The sequence below is a fragment of the Rutilus rutilus genome (genome assembly GCF_951802725.1).
Source record: "Rutilus rutilus genome assembly, chromosome: 12".
Classification (NCBI taxonomy): Eukaryota; Metazoa; Chordata; class Actinopteri; order Cypriniformes; family Leuciscidae; genus Rutilus; species Rutilus rutilus.
In genome coordinates this window covers 36039953-36059623 of record NC_140217.1, presented here as the reverse complement: position 1 = coordinate 36059623, position 19671 = coordinate 36039953, and the positions used below count along the sequence as shown (strand labels likewise).

At 36.7% G+C, this 19671-nt stretch overlaps 1 protein-coding gene across 4 annotated transcripts in view; it reads left to right on the top strand.

Moving 5' to 3' along the window:
• The window catches only part of gnas (GNAS complex locus), a 39040-nt gene that overhangs the window by 14758 nt on the left and 4611 nt on the right, over positions 1-19671 (top strand). For all 4 annotated transcript variants that reach the window (XM_084426510.1, XM_084426511.1, XM_084426513.1 and 1 more), the window contains exons 5-11: positions 4874-4971; positions 16332-16386; positions 16546-16619; positions 17122-17180; positions 18119-18239; positions 18398-18528; positions 18675-18742. In XM_084426510.1, coding sequence (XP_084282636.1) covers positions 4874-4971; positions 16332-16386; positions 16546-16619; positions 17122-17180; positions 18119-18239; positions 18398-18528; positions 18675-18742 — 606 coding nt within the window. The remainder of the gene's footprint in view (positions 1-4873; positions 4972-16331; positions 16387-16545; positions 16620-17121; positions 17181-18118; positions 18240-18397; positions 18529-18674; positions 18743-19671) is intronic.

Sequence of the window (19671 nt, the reverse complement as noted above, 5' to 3'; positions counted from 1 at the left end):
TATGAATATAATGAATTGGAATTTTTGACACCTAAAAACTGGATATGTCACCGGATCATCTGGATAACTGCGTGATTCCGAGTTGATTGTTAACTGTTAAACTTCAGAATTGAATGCAGGAAGTGGCTGGAGTTTTAGCGTTACTACAAAGAAGATAGTGCCCCACCCTCCCTCTCTCTCTCTCTGTCTCTCTCTCCCTCGGTGGCCCCAGGGCCCGCTGGGAACCAGTCTGACTGGTTGATTGTGTTGCAAGCAAGAGACAAAAATAAAAAGCAAAGCAATTATTGACATTTATAACTCAGTCATGTCATTTTAGGATATAAAGTCCCATTGAAGTTTGTAAATGACTGCTATTTTAACACTGTTGCATGGCTGAGTTGTAATATTTCCATTAAAAAATAAACTTGCTGCGACGCTATCGAGCTAGGAGGAAACTGGTGAAGAGTATTAGCATATAAGGACAGAGAGAAAAACAGATGTAGATGAGATGAATAAAAATAACGCACACAAAATACTTTAGCATTACTCATGCTAGGGCTGGGCAAAATAGCTATAATGTGGTTTTTTTTCTTTCTTTTTTTGCCATTTCATTGTAAATCTCAATAATGTTTTTTTTTTTTTTTAGTAAGAGGATCTGTCATTTTACCGAACAACCACTTTTGCCAAGTGCATTCAAAAAGTTTAATGTTAGAAACACCAGTAAAAACTGTTGAAATACTCAAAAGTATAGCCTAGTGCTTATCCATTTTCATTTATATAATAATGCAGAACAGTTTTAGGCTACATATATATTTTACTGTTATATTTAATGCCACATGTAGATTCCCATTAACATTTTTGAGTGATGGAAACAAAAAGTTTAGTCATAAATGGCATGATACAAAAATGCAGATACCCACAAAATAAATGTTTATGGTAAGAGCAGTGAGAGTTGGTGGGTGGCTTGATTCTCAAGTGTGTGGCTCTGGTCCTACATGTTTAACAGTGTAGTGGCACTACTTTATGTTAAAGGAGTTGTGCCAAAGTGAATGCTGCCATTTCCAAACACACAAACAAAGATCAAGCGAGACAAAGTCCTGTTCCCTATTTGGGACCACGGTGTTGCTCTTCCTTTGTCCCTGCTCGTTCGCTGTTCAGGTTCGTGCCATTATGGGCCCTACACATAAACAGCTTTAAAAGGTGGAAAAGCTGTCTGTGTCCTGCTTTTATTGGAAGTTCTTTCATTTCAAATGCTCATTCATATTTCACCACCACATCTGAATCGCAGTGGGTGGTCAGAACCGTTTAGTTCTGTCTTGGACTCTTCTATAAATGTGGCTTTTGTTATACATGAGGTGCGTATGTTGTTTGGTGATTTTTATGCATGTTATCCGAAAGAAGAAAGCAGAAGAGCTTAACTGATGCGTAAAATGTTAACATCCACCTCCACTATTGTCCTCTGCAGCTTGTAAAATGAAGTAATTTAATTTGGCTTTATTTTTTTGTCTTTAAAGCAGAGGTTCTCATAGTGGGGACCGTGACCCATAGCCAGAGGGTCAGCAAAATAATTTGCTATACCATATTTTCTGGACTAGAAGTCACATTTTTATCATCTGAAACGTGCTGCAATTTATATTCCAAAGTGACTTATATAATGCATTTACCGGCAAATAATCAAAATGTAGACTTTTTTTTTTAAGATTTATTTTTGCCTTTTATTAGGATAGGACAGTGGCTAGACAGGAAGTGAGGTGAGAGAGGGGGGGACGTGATCGGGAAAGGTCCACGAGCCGGGACTCGAACTCAGGTTGCCCGAAGCACAACGGCGCACTTGCCCACGAGGCTATCGGCGCTGACCAAAACGTAGACTTCTAATAATTAGGCGCTTAAAGGTTTCTAGATACATTTCTCATGTCTGTGCGTCAAGTAATCGCAGTGTTTTGGTTCTTTTTTGTGACGTGCTCTAGGGCTGGGCGATATGGCCCCAAAAAAAAATCACGATAATTTTTTTTTTATATCAGTCGATATCGATAATTATCACGATAAAAGTCAAATCTTTATTTCTTTCAAGTTTAAAGGCAGATTTTTGCTCCTAAGTGAAAGTTGTAGAAACCAGAGCGTTAATTGTGGTTTTAAACTACTCTTTATTGTCAGAACATATCAGGACAAACACTTGCCAAACAGGTGAACATTTCACAAGGTAGAACATTCAAACATTTGTCATTTTTCCTTAACAAAATAAATATATTTATTGGACAATTAATTTCTTAGTTTCTGCACGTGCTAATTTTTATTTGGTAAAATGTAATATTCTGACTGTTTGAGTTTTATTAAACTTAACCATTGGTCATCCAGTATCATGCATTTAGATCATGATAACCACAGAGAAAACCAGGCATACCCTGTAGCACCTCACTATCATGGCAAAATGTAACTTTATGGTTTCTATGGTATTTGTATGAAAAACAGTAGCCTAAATACATGATTAAATACTGTAATTATATTCCATTAGTCCTTTAAAACATCGTCTACATTAATAATATAATACAATTCAATATGTATATCCCAGATTTCATGGTGCAGTTAATATTACTAGGCTAACGTTACAATAAATCCATGGTAAATGATGGGAATTTGTAGACGGAAAAGCCTTCTGACTGTATCGTTGCGCACAGTGTTTCTCTTGTTTATCAGAGCTGTTTCATCTGCCTTTAAACTGGTTTAAATCACTGAGACATTTGTGTTCTTCACTGAATTCAAGCGCTTCTCACTGGATCTCGTGACCTTGACCAATCAGAGTAAACGCATCTGCTCTAGTGAGCTCGCGCTGCGCTGCCGTTTGGACTTTGAGCCGAGCGGATAAATGGTCCGTGTGGCGCGCGGTTCAAATGAGTTTCGTTCCGCTTTTGGCGCATAAACATTACCGAACATTTATCGAACTCTTGATATCGTTTTATCGAGAAAAATTATATCGCGATAATTATCGTTATCGTTTTATCGCCCAGCCCTAGCGTGCTCCAGAAAGATGTTTAAACTGAGACAGCTGAAAGCGCATCCTGTTTGTTTTCTTTATTTTACAATAGCATGACATTTTGTAGTTATATTGAATATACACAAATAAAAATATACTTTACTGTTTTAAATGATGTCTTGCTATGGCTTGCTGAGCATAAATGACAGAGTATTAAGTTGTTTCCGCTGCTATGAGGAAAGTGATCGCGTCGATGCCTCGCGCACACACACACATCATGCAGCCTGTTCATTATCAAAATAAAATCCAGTAAATTAAACATAAAAAGTTATTATGCTTAATTTAATTTGCCTGTTGTGCAATATGAAGGCTGTGCCGGTCAGTCATCCCCCTACTGTCGACTTGCTGTTATCCAAAACGTATTTCACCGCTTATTTCTTGTCTGAAGTACAAAGCCTTCTTTACGTAAATAATAATTTAGCATCCAGGTGTTACATCGCAAATATGGAAACATTTGGACCGAATGAGAGGTGCGAAAGCCCAACGCCAGTTGCGATTCAAATAAATCAGTTTAAAATCAAATTCATTTTTGGTGAATGTCACTATAATTTATTTTTTACTTTATACTTATATTTTTAATTCTTGTTTTGTTCTGAATACCATTAATTTAAAGGATAGTTTGTGGAGTTAGGAGAAGTAAAAAAAGGTCTACATGTTAATAGTGTTTATAATGTTTAACGTTTCATTTTATCTATCGGTATTTTACAATATTTCCTAATGTAGGCTAATAATAAAAAGTGATTTTTGCACTGATGCGACTTGTGTATGTGTTTGTCTCTCAACAATGCAAGTTTGACCTAGTGCGAATGATACTTAGTTGCGATAAATATATATACGGTAAATTATAAAATTCCGCTGTATTATTAAAAAGTGCATAGGATGGAGACCATTTGCACAAAAAATAAAAAAATAAAAAGCATGTTGTGTTAATTATTCTCGCCCACATTAACTTTGACATTAACTTAAAGGGATAGTTCACCCAAAAATGAAAATTCAGTCTCACCCTCATGTCGTTCCAAACCCATAAGACTTTCGTTCATCTTCGGAACACAAATGAAGATCTTTTTGATGAAATCTGAGAGATTTCTGTCCCTCCATTGACAGCTACGCAACTGACAATTTGATGCTTCAAAAATTTCGTAAAGAGATCGTAAACTAATCCATATGAATTGAGCGGTTTAGTCCAAAATGTCTGGAATTTCTGTCAACGGAGGGACGGAAAGCTCTCGCATTTCATAAAAAATATCTTCATTTGTGTTCTGAAGACGAACAAAAGTATTACTGGTTTTAAAAGGCATGAGGGTGAGTAATTAATGACAGAATTTTTGTTTTTGGATGAACTATCCCTGAGTTCAAGTTAGTCCTATTTTCCCCCCTGTAAGGGATCCCTGGCCCCAAAAAGTTTAGGAACCCCTGCTTTAAATCACACTTCTTCATCTTTTAAGATCTCGTTTGTTTCCTTGTGGCCTTCAGTGTTCATTACAAGGTGATGAAATCCTAAATCAGAAACGGGATTTTTCCTTTGGTTTACATTTAAATCGGGTTGGGAATCAAGAATTTTTTTCCCCCGTAAACTCATGTACTCGTGTTGTGTTTACAGACATGACATTCCTCATTAGAAATTTTGTTATTTTTGTCCCCTGTCTCCGGAATTTCTTTATTTATTTGTTATTCTGTTAAAATCTGACATTTTTAGGAATTTTAAAATGAAATTTTTTGGAATTTTTTAGAAAAAATACAATTTGACTATTTAAAAAAAAAAAGAAAAATGATGTGGCCAAACTTCGGAGGTGTAAAGGATTTGCCTGGATTCCGACAGCTGGTTTATGGGTTTGTCCTCTCTTCCACTTGTCTTCCCAACAGGAATTTTATGAACACACAAAGACCCTGTGGCAGGATGAAGGGGTGAGAGCTTGCTTCGAAAGATCCAACGAATATCAACTGATCGACTGCGCACAGTAGTGAGTATTCTGATTCTTTTGAATGCTGGGTTTGAATTGCTTTTTAATTGTGCCAGAATTATTAGTATTTGAAAGCTAAATGAGAGCAATTTGAACCAAGCTGATTCGCATACATGTAATAGTTGGTCAGGTTGGTTGCACTCGACTCTCTTGACTTGATGTGAAATTGTTTGTGTGACTTTCTTGTGTGACTGATTTATGCATTCAAGAGGGAGGGAAATAGAAATGTGACCAGGGCAGTGACAGAACGTAAAAAAGAGAGACTGATGAGTGCTAGACAGATAGACGCTTTTAGAAGACATGGAGGAATGAATGTTGAACATGGTTGGGTATACATTGAAAGGTTTCCTGCATTGTGGCGCATATGTGTGCGTGCGTGTGTCCTGTCTTCTCCCACATCCACTGGTGGTTGTTGTGGATCAGACGCTGTCCTGAGCCGTTTAGACCGGAAGTCGTCCCCCACCCCCCCCCAACGCTTATGTAAACGTAGCGCAGAGAGAGAGAGAGAGCTATTTTTAACTCTCTGGTTCACTCACTCGCAGCAGAAGGAGACGCTTTGAGAGACAGAGAAGATCCGCAAGTATTGCAAATAATGCATCTCTCCTTTTGAAGGAGAAAAATGAGCTTGAAGTGATAATGGTGGCTTCTTGCGAGGGTTTCGGAGGGCAACTCCCATCTCCCAGACTGCAAAGAGGGACGGAGGAGAATGACGGTGCTGTTTCAAGCGCGCACAAGCACGTACTCGCGTTCAGCAAGAAAACTAGCGTCGTCAACTGCTCGTCCTGTTATGAGCTCATTTTTCTGTCTGAGCGTTTTCAAGGCTCTTCCTGTCACATGGCCATGTGTCCATATTGAACGTGTGCGCGTGTGTGTATGCGTTAGAGTTTTCATTCATCTCGGTGTCTTTGTACGTTCAAGCTGCGGCGGTATTGTGGCCTCAATAATGTTATCATTGATGCGGAGGCAAACAAAAAAATCTCGACAAAAAGCAAGGGAAGAATACAGACTTCTCACAGATTTTGTTCATCCCGCAAATTTTTATTTGTTTTTTTCCTCTCCTTACTAGTTCTTCCTGCATCTGCTAGTAGCGTCACTGCAGTCACAGAAAATGGCTGAGATAGAAAAAGAAAACAATGAGAATAGTTTCATTAGGGTTATGCTGTATATTATGTTATGTTATATTATCAAAGAAATATGACTGTTTCTATAAGCTTTCTGTATTTTTGTAAACCAGAGAAGAAATGTTTGTTTGTGGTTCTAGTGCATTCAGGGCGAGTGTGTAATAATTGAGTGTAAAGCAATATTTTCTTTACACAAGGCTTCCTCCTTTTTTGCATTTCGTTTGCGTAAATACAGTGTATGGAGAAAAGAATTTTTTTCCTTTGATGTTATCTACAAGCTTTCTACATTTCCATAAAACAGAGAAATGGTGCATCAAGTGCATGTTTTTTTTAATTCCTGACAAAGGTCTTTTGACTGAAATGTTGCTATCTCAGTAAAAATTGGATTTCTTGCAGGCAACAGCAGTATGCAGGATTTTTTTCTTTTGTTTTATATTCTGTATCGGACGCACCTGCCTGCAACTATTCAGGTGTTCAAATAGAGAAAACAAAAGACATTTTTATTATTGCACATCTATTATTACAGAAAGCATGTGGACAGAATTTTCATGGAGCTTTCTATATTTTCGTAAACCAGAGAAACGTTCTTGGTAGTTCGCATTTTGATTGCATAATGAAAGAAGGGTTTAAAAACAGAAGAAAAAAACAGAGCTTACTGTATTAAAAAAATAATAATCTTGTGCACAGAGGTGAAAAAAAGAAAAAGAAATTGCATCGCACGTTTCTAAAGTGTCAATCCAGTACATGGAGGTTTACTTTTATCAGGGTTTCTGCTTTTTTTCAGTTAAAGGGCTGTGTGTCGAATTCAGAAACTCTTGTTATTAGCGACACGTGAACTGCAGACAGTGACTTATTGCTTGTGCTCGCACTCGTGCGCATGAAGCGTACAAGAGACTGAAAGTGATTAAAGGCCTCGATATACTCACAGCGAATTTCTTTTCGTTCTTCACTTAGAAGACAAAAGTTGGAAATACATTTACGGTGAACATCCAGACGCCGCCTACACCGCTGAGAGCGACGTTTAGATGAATATGTAAATATGTGCTGCATGCTTTCGCCTCGATAACAAAATAAACGCTACGATGACAGCGGTGAGAAAACAGAGGCTAAGAAAGCATCTGATCGTAGCGATATGGATATGTTTGTACCAGCTCCGCGATTCACCGGCATCATGTCAACAGATGAGGTAACTAAAACGTATGTTGGAGTTTTTCCCTCTTTTCCAGCTCTCTTTTCAATCGCTCGTGAATGCCCATGCGGCCGTGCGCGTTTTACTTTTGCTTTTAAATTTGCAGGAATTGCTTGAATGGGTGGGTTCATTATTATTCTTAGTGATAAACACAACAGTACAGTACAATGACAATGCAGTACTACAACTGTACGATGATAGGCAAATTATGTAACCGGTGTGCGTCTATGGCGAAAATAAATCACGATTCACGATTTTATCACGATTCTTTTTTGCATGTTTTTTTTTTTTTTCTATTTTGCAAGTGACTGAGCGTTACAGCCAGACTAATGTCCCTGTTTTGCAAACAAAGCCTTACAAGGGCACAAAATATAAAATAAAAAAAGAATGGTAGACATTTAGGCCAAAGTGGCAAAGATAAAAAATCTTTATTATTATTTTTTGTTATTTTTACTTTTTTTATTATTGCTTTTTTTACAGCTTTTTTTTTTTTGTGTAATCCAGAGATATGTTGCATTCTTGATGTGCATTTTGTAAACATAAATAAATGTTTCATGGCTGCCTGTTTTCAGAGAAAGCTAAAAGTTTCTACAATAAAACGGTTTCTATTTTTCAGAAGCCAAAGAAATGTTGCATTCTCGCTCGCATGCGTTTCAAGAGAGGAAAACATGTTTCATTAAGGTTGTCTATTTTCAAAGAAACCAAAAAGATATATATACAAAAAGATATATTCTACCAGCTTTTTGTAAACCAGATAAACATTGCATTCTTGCTTGTCCGTAGTTCCTAAACACAAGCCCAGTGCATGGAGAGAAAAAATTCCTGAACCATCCGCCATGTTTCTTTCTGTCTCTTCGAGCGTCTCTCTTTCTCTCCCTTTTCTTCCCCTATCCCTCTTTTGCGAAACCAGACCTGTTTTTTCTCTCGTTCTCTCTTTTTGCTTTCCCCTCTCTTTTTGACTGGCCTCTCTCTCTCTCTCTCTCTCTCTCTCTCTCTCTCTCTCTCTCTCTCTCTCTCTCTCTCTCTCTCTCTCTCTCTCTCTCTCTCTCTCTCTCTCTCTCTATCGCTCCACTCCCTCCCTCCCTCTGTCTTTCTTTTTCTCTTCACTCTTTCTCTTTCTGTCTGTCTCTCCCTCTCTCTGGCCTCTCTCCAGTCACACAAGATTTGGAGCTGATAGTCTATTTATAGCGCCTGTGGTTCTGTCGCTATGACAACCGAGCTGGAGGCCAGGGCGCCAGGGAGCTATTTTTGGAGCGCCGCTGTAATGTCAGACACAGCCTTCTCTCTTTTCTTTCTCTTCCACCGCTCCCTCTCTCCCGGTTTCTGCTGCTCCCTTACTCTGGCGTTGCAAACTTACAGAAGTGTGCGTGTGTGTGTGTGTAAGAGAGAGAAAATGCGGTGGAGGCTATCGATTAATTCCAAGTTGTCGCTGAATTAACATTTGCGGAGATAAATATTGGTAGCTTTTTGTAAGTTGAATTTGAAATGCTGAACTTTTTTCATTTTTATTATTATTTGTATTTCCTTTGTATTATTATAAAAAAAATTAACATAAAATAAAATGCAAGTACTTTTTTTTTTTTTTTTTTTTTAAACAATAAAAGTTTGTTGTTGAACGCCACATGTTGTTGTTTCTGAAAGGCTTGCCGTTAGATATCCTCTGTACCGTATCGTGCCACGCACACATACGCGGCCCACACTGAGCCTAAAGAGTGTTTGCTGTATCGGCCCCGGAAGCTGCCTAATCCACACTCTTAATACTCGACTGTTAACTAGATGAGCTGTAACATTAACCAGATTAGTAAGCGATGAGGATATTATCAGCTTTTCCATGTTAATACACCGTCGGCACTCTCTGTGAATAGATTTTTCTCTATGCATGTGTTTTTTTTCTTCTTCTTGGCTTTACTTTTTAGTCATCAGGAGACTTGCGTTATTTAATTTTTTATTAATAATTTAAATAAGTGTATTTTTTTTTAAATGCTCCATGCTGTGGTCCATTGTAAATGTAAATATTTTTGTTTTTAAATATTATTAATAGTACTCAGTTGTTCAGTTCCAGAAATTAATTAATGATTTTTTTTTATATGTACTTATAATTTATTCACTTTTCGTATAAAACATACTATACAAATTTTTTTTTTTATTCAAGCTGCTTTTGGTGACTGCAAATTAGGGCTGCACGATATTGGGAAAAAACTGACATTTTTATATTTTGTTTTTCTACGATATATATTGCGATATGAAAACAATTTCACCAGATGATTTGAATGGCTCCATTTGTAAAGAATTCATCATTCTAGAATGATTGGGGTGATTATTATTTTTATTTTTTTTTCTGAGATTGTATAGAAAATAATAAACAAATTACAAGCATAGATAAATACAATAGAACATACAAATGAAATAAAGCAGTGCTTTGTTTTTCAGGTAAATCTAACTGTATTTTAGGTACAGACATTGAATAATCAGGTGTAAAAGTCTTCACTGTATAAATTAAATAGAATTAATACAATTTATCTGTGTTAAAGCTACAAAAGTGATTTTCTCTTTCTCTTTTGTTGTTTGATTAACATCGGTGACACAAAAAGCTGCGAGTATACGAGGCAGCGTTCACTTTAAGACGAATGCACGCGTCCAAAATAACATGCGTTCGTTTTCTTTCTCAATTGTTTATAACGCATAACTGACTGTGTTTACGGGGATACTCGCTGAGACAGGGATTTTGACTTAATTTTGCGTGCACGTGTCTGTTTAAGCTCAAAAGAGGAGAAAGAGGCCAGAATGCGGTGTTCACATTCTGTCTGTGTGTGCAGCTCAGAAAACAGCGCGCGGGTTCCCGTCTTCTCGTGCTTGTTGAAACTGACAGGACTTAAAAACTGTCACTCCGTGATGATTAAACTTTGCAATTAATCCACGAATCACATGCGTTCAGAACCGGAACCGATCAACTACGATCCCTAGACTTGACATCGCACGTCCTGCGATGCGATAAAGTGCAGGTTTTCTCTCTTTATTCAAGTCTAAAACGGTTAGAAAACATTGCAAAACGTTTTTCAGTCTGTAAATTAAATTGAGCATTTTAAGTAAATTAAACGGGTGATTGCGTTGTAAGTGACTTTGCATGTTTATGATATTACCCGTGCACTTTAAATTTTTACCAGGCAGTTTGTGTATATCACGTACTCTTTGTACGTCGCACACTCGTGTCTGTAATAGTTTCTAATCATCAGTAAAGCTTTTGTTTGTTTGGGATACTGTTTGCCATCTTTTATCAACTGTAGAAGTTTGTGCAGGTCTGAATCATTTTTAGCACTGTAACCACTTAACACAGCAATGCACCAAAAATATAATATTTTGGACATTTGATAAATGACTAAATGGTGCCATCGGCGTCTCTCCCAGAACAGCTGTTTGGCTCAAACTCGGTCTTCTGTTCAGTCCAGAATGCATTTTAAACATTAAAAAGTTGCTATGGATCAATCTAATATTATTGCTGTCATAGACAGACAGTTTTTGTGATTTAAGAATATTTAGGTTTACAAATGGCGCCGCACTATTTAATTTAATTCATGATTTAAATTAATATCAGGAATTCCATTTTTCCCTAAAAAACATTGTCTGTAAATTCTTGTTAGATTCGTCTAAGTGTGTGTGTGTGTGTGTGTGTGTGTGTGTGTGTGTGTGTGTGTGTGTGTGAGTCTCTGTGTGAGTCTCTGTGTGCGTTACAACAAGCATTATAGCAAAAAAAAATAATAATTATAGTTTAGAGAAAGCAACAGAGATGAAAGTATAAAAAGGGAAGCTAAAAACGACAAAGTAAAAATAAAAGGGGGGTTTACAAGCAACTCTTTGCTGCAATCTGTATTGTTATCATCTTAATAAGATAAATCTTAAGTAATAATCAATTGATTAACATTTTTTAATTGACTTCACATTTTAAGGCTGTATTTTTTTTTTTAGTAAGATGCAGTTTAATAAAACAATTAGATCCATCCAAAATTCTTAACAGGCAGCATTTACGCTATGTTTTGAGGGTCAAGTTGATGGGACAAAAATATGATATATATATATATATATATATATATATATATATATATATATATATATATATATAATTTTACACTTTTTTTGGTTATGTTGCTACACTTTTACTTGCTTTATTGCATTGTTACTGCAGTGAATTGCTTAAAGCATGAGTGAGCTGCATACTTTTTATATAATAAATAAAGGGAGCTGAACAGAAATTCTGTGTAGGCCAAGTCATATGACTCATGTGATGCGTTGTGTGTGTGTGTGTGTGTGTGTGTGTGTGTGTGTGTGTGTGTGTTTGGCCAGACCATCCATTTACTGCTTGAAGTGTTTTTACAATTTCATTTTAATTGAAGTTGCTGCCTAATCATCTACACTGCATGCTATAAGAACAACTCAATATGTGCTAATATCCATCTTGTGTGTTAAGACTTTTAACATCTATCACATGCTTTCAAGTGTCTGTGCTATACACTGCTCCAAACCAGAATCTCTGCAACTGTTGGCAGACATCGACGCGCAGCAATTTCACAAACTTCCTGCCGTGCGGCCGTTTGAATTCTCCAATTCCACTTGAGTTGAGGCTGGATTTGGAAAGCAGGGGCTATATATACTCTGTCGCAACTATAGTGGTCTCTTCTGCTTGGCATTACGACAGTTCTCGACTATTGTACCCAGAGGGGCATGAGTTGTATTCTGTCTGGCTAGCTGGCTGGCTGGGCTATTGTTGGAATCATTCTATTAATAGGAAGAAAGGCAATAATTGAGATATGGTGTTAGACAACGGCTGCGGTCACAATACAACTGTCTGTGCAAAGCCTCAGCCATCTTGTCTGTCTGCATTTTATCCTGTCTGTCTTTCATCGTTTGCTTCTTTTTATTTCTGTTTATGCCACCTCTTCCATGTGACGTGCCACACTTTCATTTGTACGGCCTACTGTGCAAAGTGTTGCATGCATTCTCTCTCACTCACACACTCTCTCACACACACACACACACACACACACACACACACACACACACACACACACACACACACACACACACACACACACACACACTAGTGCAGTCCATTCCGCTGTGTGTGGGACCTACAGCTTTGCTGTCACATTTCAACCCTGTATGTTACATTCCTGTTGGACTTGGACGGGGGGGGGTGCACATGCGCGGATTTCTCTCACTGTCTCTGATTCCCTCATGCTTTGATTTAGGCGTTACACTTTCGCTGGGAGATTTGTGAGAAATTTTTTGTGAGACTTTTTTTCTTTTCTTTTTTTTTTTTACTTTTTAAGATGCAGATTTGTGATTGAGTCTTTTTATATGATTTATTATAAGGAACTAGTTCATGAGTCATTTACTATGTAATATATATTATAACCGTTTCATTTTCATTAGGGCTGCACAATATATTGAAATTATCGAAATATTGCAAATGTTTATATCGCGATTATGTATATAGCAACGGCTTGCAATAACTGGGGTCACGGACAAAGAGAAAATCACTCGCTGCTCTCGGCTGAATAACTTCTGTAGCTTTAATAACAATCAGTATATATTTAATTAATACAGTGAAAACTAAGCAGTGTTTTATTTTGATTAGGGCTGGGAATCGATTAAAAAAAATTAACTAATTAATTGCACAATTTGCTGTAATTAATTGCAATTAATTGCATTTCCCCCAACTTGTAATCATCAATATTTAAACTTAGAATCACCTAATTAAATTAAACAACACGGGAAAAAAAAGGAACAGAAAATAGCCCTATATTAAAACAATATTAAACATCAATATCAACATATTATTATTTTTCAATAAGCAATCAACATAATCAATTTAACAGATTTTAATTTTAATTTAATTTTTTTACTAATTATCAAAATAAAATATAGTCCTACAAAGCTATTATTACCAGAGCATGTGATCAGAGCAGGTCATTTTACCCTTGTTGCCCAGCATGGCTATACCAGCTCAGCAAACAGAAGTCTACTACTGAGAAATTTCACGTTATTTGAGCGGACTTTGCTTTTCCAGTGCGTGATCGGTACAGGATTCGAGCGTTTGGGCCGTGAACGACAGAGCAGAACACGTAGCACAAACACAGCGCAGCAGTACACACACACACACACACACACACACACACACGGAGCGGAAAAGACCCGCTCATGAAAGCTGCGCGAGAATGAAACCTGATCGCCGAACACGGAGGGGCGGGACGGCATATTTTCGGCCTTTTCATTAGCAGCCGCTACAGGAAATCATTAAAACGAGGCGGAAAAAAAAAAGTGCTGTGTTAATTGCATTATTTTATTTTTTAACGCGTTAAACATCTCAAATGAATCGCAAAGATTAACGCGTTAATTCCCCCAGCCCTAATTTTGATATTTGATTATTCAGTTTCTGTTGTTAAATAAACCTAATGTAGGACTTCCTGAAGCCCTAAACCCCACTGATGTTAAAGTAACACAGTAAAACACTGCTGTTCACTTTCAGAAGTTTTAGGGATGTTTTCTTGTCACAAAAAGAATGTGAACAGGTAATGTTGGTTATATAATTTTAATTATACTTTAAAGATAATTTGAGTTTATTTTACACACTTTATGCATTATCGTATCGAATATCGCATTATTTAATGAGTTATCGCATATCGTATTTTCCTTCAATATCGTGCAGCCCTAATTTTCATAAATATGTGACCCTAGATCACAAAACCAGTCACATGTCGCACGGGTATATTTGTGGCAATAGCCAACAATACATTGTACGGGTCAAAATTATCGATTTTTCTTTTATGCCAAAAATCATTAGGATATTGCGGAAAGATCATGTTCCATGAAGATATTTTGTACATTTCCTACCATAAATATATAAAACATTTATTTTTGTGAGTGAATGCAGCACAATCGCCAACATAAATGGACAACTTTAAAGGCCATTTTCTCAATATTTAGGTTTTTTTTTTTTGCACCCTCAGATTCCAGATGTTCAATAGTTGTATCTCGGACTAATATTGTCCTATCCTAACAAACCATACATCAATGGGAAGCTTATTTATTCAGCTTTCAGATTATGTAGAAATCTCAATTGCAAAAAATGTACCCATGTGACTGGTTTTGTGGTCCAGGGTCACATATTAGGAATGTGCACAATGGCTAATTTCAATACTGTTTAAGCGGACATTTTGCAACCGACTAGTTGACTGTTTTTCCTTTGAAGGCCCACTGAAGTACCTTGGAACGTGCAGCCTTGTATTTCCACTGAAACAGGAAGCTAAGGCAGGACATATTGAATGGCTCCTCCCCCTTTTTAAATAGCCAATAGCGTTTACATCACAGACTGCAATTCGTACTTGACAGCACCATGGAAGCGAATCCGAGCACTAATGATATGTTGGATTCAATAGTAGAGATGTGAATAAATTCTAGCCATGTCATTCTTAACCAACGTACAGTTGGAAAATGCAACCGGACGCACATCTCCAACCCATATTGCTCCGTGACGTGTCAACGGTCGCTTTGGCCAGGTGGTATTTGTAGCACAGGGGGCGGGACGCTTTACATTCTAGAGAGCATTTCATTGGACAGAAGATGTGACGAGAAGCTTAAGTCCGCGGTGATGTCATAAAAATCCGTGATTTATTTTAGTGGAAGCGAGGGACTGTAAGTTTTGAATGCTTATATCTCCTAAATGTGAATTTTGTCATTGTTTTGGAGCACACCAGCTTATTCATATTATCTGAGGGCTAACATATTCATACTGAAAGCTAAAAATGTAAATTTTTGATTATGGTATAACAATTAAAAATGTTATACCATATTGTCCCTCATAACTTGCAGTATAGAGAATGAGGAGTTACATCATGATCTTTTCAGATATACACTTTTCAAAATAATTAATAATAATAATATATTAATTTCGAGATGTAACAACATGACGGTAATTTAAATGGAAATACTAGTTGTTTACTTTTTTTTGCACATTTAATGTTATGCTTTATATTTCAAAGTTGACTAGCAGCAGCAGTATCTTTAATCGAATAGTGTCGCACATCCCTAATAAATATATATGTTAGCAGTTTGTTGGAACTAAAACTGTAAAAAAAAAAAAAAAAAAGGTTGTTGAGAATATTGTATTATAGAAAGAACATTTTATTATATGGTCTTTTGTCAGCATCATTATAAATATGATTGATATTCTATAAAAAATTTAGCTAGTTCTGAATGAGAAGCGTTTCGTTGGGGACATGGATTATCGCTTTCTGCATATGTTTATTTTTGACGAGTGTCTAAGATCTCGGCTGCACGCACACAGAACCAGGAGGCGAGTTCGAGCCGCCCCACCATCTTGCAGCCGTTTCACCGGATAGCAGCTTGACTAAGACAGCGTTTCTTGATCCCCCTCCCTCCTTCTGTTTTGCCCTCTCTTCCCCTCTCCGTTTCCTCCCACTAGAGCCGATCCATTGACTAGAGCAGTGTCTGACTGAGCGCTCTCTGATCACTATGACTCAGAACCCTGCCTGCTTTGATCTCCAACACAAACATGCGCCACCTGCTGGCTCATTCCACAGCTGCACATTCTACCAGCTGCCATTTTTTTTTTTTCCCCTCCATGGTCGACTTGTGTCGTGTGGTGATTTGAAAACGTGTGTGTGAAGTTTTGCAAATACAGATGCAGGAATATTGTGTTTGATTGCAAATTAACTTTTGGTTCAATGTTGCAATAAAATATCTTGGGTTTATCACAGTTTTTAAAAAGATTATTAGGGATGGATGGTATGACAAATAAATAAATATAGTCATGTGGTAATGTCTTTTAATGGATGCTTTCCCGAGGCAAGGTGCTTGTTCGGCAATGAATAAACACTTCTTCCTTGTCTTGACTTGTTTTGGAATAAATCCAGCTCTCTGTTTACTCATTACTCTTAATTCCAAATAACATATCAGTCTTATCTTATTGATTATGAGGAAGTATTGAAGAAATATTAGACGGTTGTTAATGTTATATCTTTTTTTCTTTTTAGTTTCCTGGACAGGATTGACACTGTGAAACAGAGCGACTATACTCCCACTGATCAGGTGCGTAAAGATCCTGTAAAAATCCACATGCCGGGATTCAAACATGCTTGATATTGAAGCTTATATCACTGGCCTTTCTTGTTCTCCTCTTAAAAGGCATTGTTCTTTTATTGCGTATGATTTTAAAGATGTCAACTCTTTGTTGCCTCCCTCTTTCAGGACTTGCTCCGATGCAGAGTTCTGACTTCCGGGATTTTTGAGACAAGATTTCAAGTGGACAAAGTTAATTTTCAGTAAGTTTGACCAGAAGCCCTTCATATATATATATATATATATATGGAGAGTTCAGATGCAAAAGCCTCTAAATGCCATCTGAAATTTTCTTCTAGAATGATCATTTTTATCAAGCTTGTATATTTAAATAAAATAATTTCACTTAAATGGCAATGAAGATTACCTATTAATTGTCATTTAAGTGAAATTACTGAACTTAAATATACGAGATTGATAAAAATGATCATTCTAGAAGAAAATGTCAGATGGCACTTAGAGGCTTTTGCATCTGAACTCTTCATATATATATATATATATATATATATATAAAACAATTTTTTATATACTATATATTTAACCAAAAATACATGCAAACATAAACAGTCAACATCATAATCTTTTTTTACAATTCGGTGGGAAAAGGGGACACCGTTACACTACATCAATAAGTGCTTGTTGTAAACGGGTCCATGCCTTTGTGTCTGTGGGCTTTGGACTGATGCGTTTTCTCTTTTTCTGCAGTATGTTTGATGTTGGAGGACAGAGAGACGAACGCAGGAAATGGATCCAGTGTTTTAATGGTAACTTGTGCTTTTATTGCTTTATAATTGAGGAGGGTTTTTGAATGGCCAATGCTGATATTAAAGGGAAGATGTACTTTTATTACAGTGTACAATGTAAATGAATGATCATATTTATTCAAAATTCACACAAAACATTTATCTATTCACAGAGCTGACATAAAGCTTATTAGCCTGGCCATTATATTGGTTTATTCATTAGTATTAATTTGTTGTAATCAGGGCGTAAAACTTAACTTTTTGCCACACCTATCAATGGTGGCCGGTGACTTAAGAATATTTACCAGCCATAAATATTTTTTACTTGCCATTTAAGCTATTTTTGTGAAAACACAGTTATGACACCAAAATACCGGTTAAAATTCACTTTTCAGATACAGAAATGTTATAAAGAAGTCAAATGTAAAATAACCGCATATTCTTCACTGTATAAATTAAACCGAGCAGGACTATTAGGATGCTGACACTTTAAGAGCTAATGCACAGATCTAATGTGATGATACACGTTTACTGTTTTCTTTCCCTAAAGACATAACCGACTATGTTTACCAAAGACGGGTTGACATAATTTGATATGAATTTGCTTTGGATGTTTGCACACAGAAATCTTCCCACACAGTGCTCGAGTAATGCGCTTGAATATTTAAATTGGCAAGGCTCAATCTTTTGTGACGATGCTGCACTGGCCCGTTAACTGTTACGAACGTCGTTCACATTTATGTTCTCACAATATTGCATTGTTAGAATTCATTAAAATATTACCGGCCAACTGGCGATTAACCCCCTTTCATATACTCACCAACGCCAATTTTTGCTCTCATTTGCTGCTTGGCGAGTTTAAACTTCAGGCCCTGGTTGTAATTAAGGCAAGTTTATGATGGATTGTTTGCATTGCTGGTTTAAAGTGTATGCTAAAATCCTTTTCCTTCCTGTTACAGACGTGACCGCCATCATTTTCGTGGTAGCCAGCAGCAGTTATAACATGGTGCTCAGAGAGGACAATCAGACCAACAGACTCCAGGAGGCACTTAACCTGTTCAAGAACATCTGGAATAACAGGTACCTTTTGGGTGCCTAAAACATGCTTGCACATGTAGAGAAGAAGAGGGTTAATGAGTGTACTTCTTAATTTTCTTTAAAAAATATAAAAGTGTAGTTGTATGAGTACCTTTTTTTTCCCCAAATCTCTTCATTTGTTTTCTCTCTTGCCTTTTCAGGTGGCTTCGAACTATTTCTGTCATTCTGTTCCTAAACAAGCAGGACTTGCTGGCTGAGAAGGTTTTGGCGGGAAAATCAAAAATCGAGGATTATTTCCCAGAGTTTGCACGCTACACTACACCAGATGATGGTTAGTCAAATCGAATAGTTTTTCATCCATATAATTGAATTGAATACAAATTCTTGTATCAACCCAAAATTGAACCACACAGTGGTAACTTTGGATATCACGGCATCTGTGTTATTAATTAGATCTATCTGCTTTCTATCTAACAGCAACACCAGAGCAAGGGGAAGATCCACGAGTTACGAGAGCAAAATATTTCATCCGAGACGAGTTCTTGGTGAGTCTGATTCTCGTATGGGACCAAAATCGTCATGGCAACACATCACACTGTGTCCTGAAGTTCTGACCTGTGGTAGTTGAGGAAAAATGACCATATACTGTACCGTGTGTGTGTACTGGCCAAGAAACTGTATTTTTCATTTTTAGGGGGGTTAGTCTTATCTATTTAATTTAAGAAATCGAAACTTATTCAGCAAGGATGCGTTAAATTGATCAAAAGTGACATTAAAGACATTTATAATGTTTTAAAAGATACCCATTAAAAAAAAAATCTATTCATCAAAGAATCCTGAAAAAAAATTAATCATGGTTTCCACAAAAATATTAAGCAGCACAACTGTTTTCAATATTGATAATAATTTTTTTTAGAATGATTTCTGAAGAATCATGTGATACTGAAGACTAGGGTATAGGCCTGTTAATGTTGTTTATTCTAAGCGCGCACTGCATTTTTGTCGTCTGCCACTTTAAACGCTCAAGATATTTAAAGCAGGATGGGATCCTATGCTTTCATCATTCATTGGCTGGAATAATTTTTCTTTTGCAATAGTTATCGTTATCTTTATAGTTGTGGTGTGGACTCTGCTATTCTTTTACATTTTAGAACCATTTTTACAACCATTTTTATCATAGCATTAACATCTGCTGAAAATCCAGCTTTGCCATCACAGGAAAATATTTAATTTAAAAATGTATTAAAATTGAACAGCTTTTTTTAATATTTCACAATATTATTGTTTTTACTGTATTTGTTTTTATCACACAAAAAAATGCAGCCTTGATGAGCATAAGAGACTTTTCAAAAAATCTCATGACCCTAAATGTTAGTTTATACTAGGGGTGTAACGATACACAAAACTGACGGTTCGGTACGTCCCCCGGTTTTGACGTCTCGGTTCGGTTCATTTAGGTGGAGTGGGGGGGTTT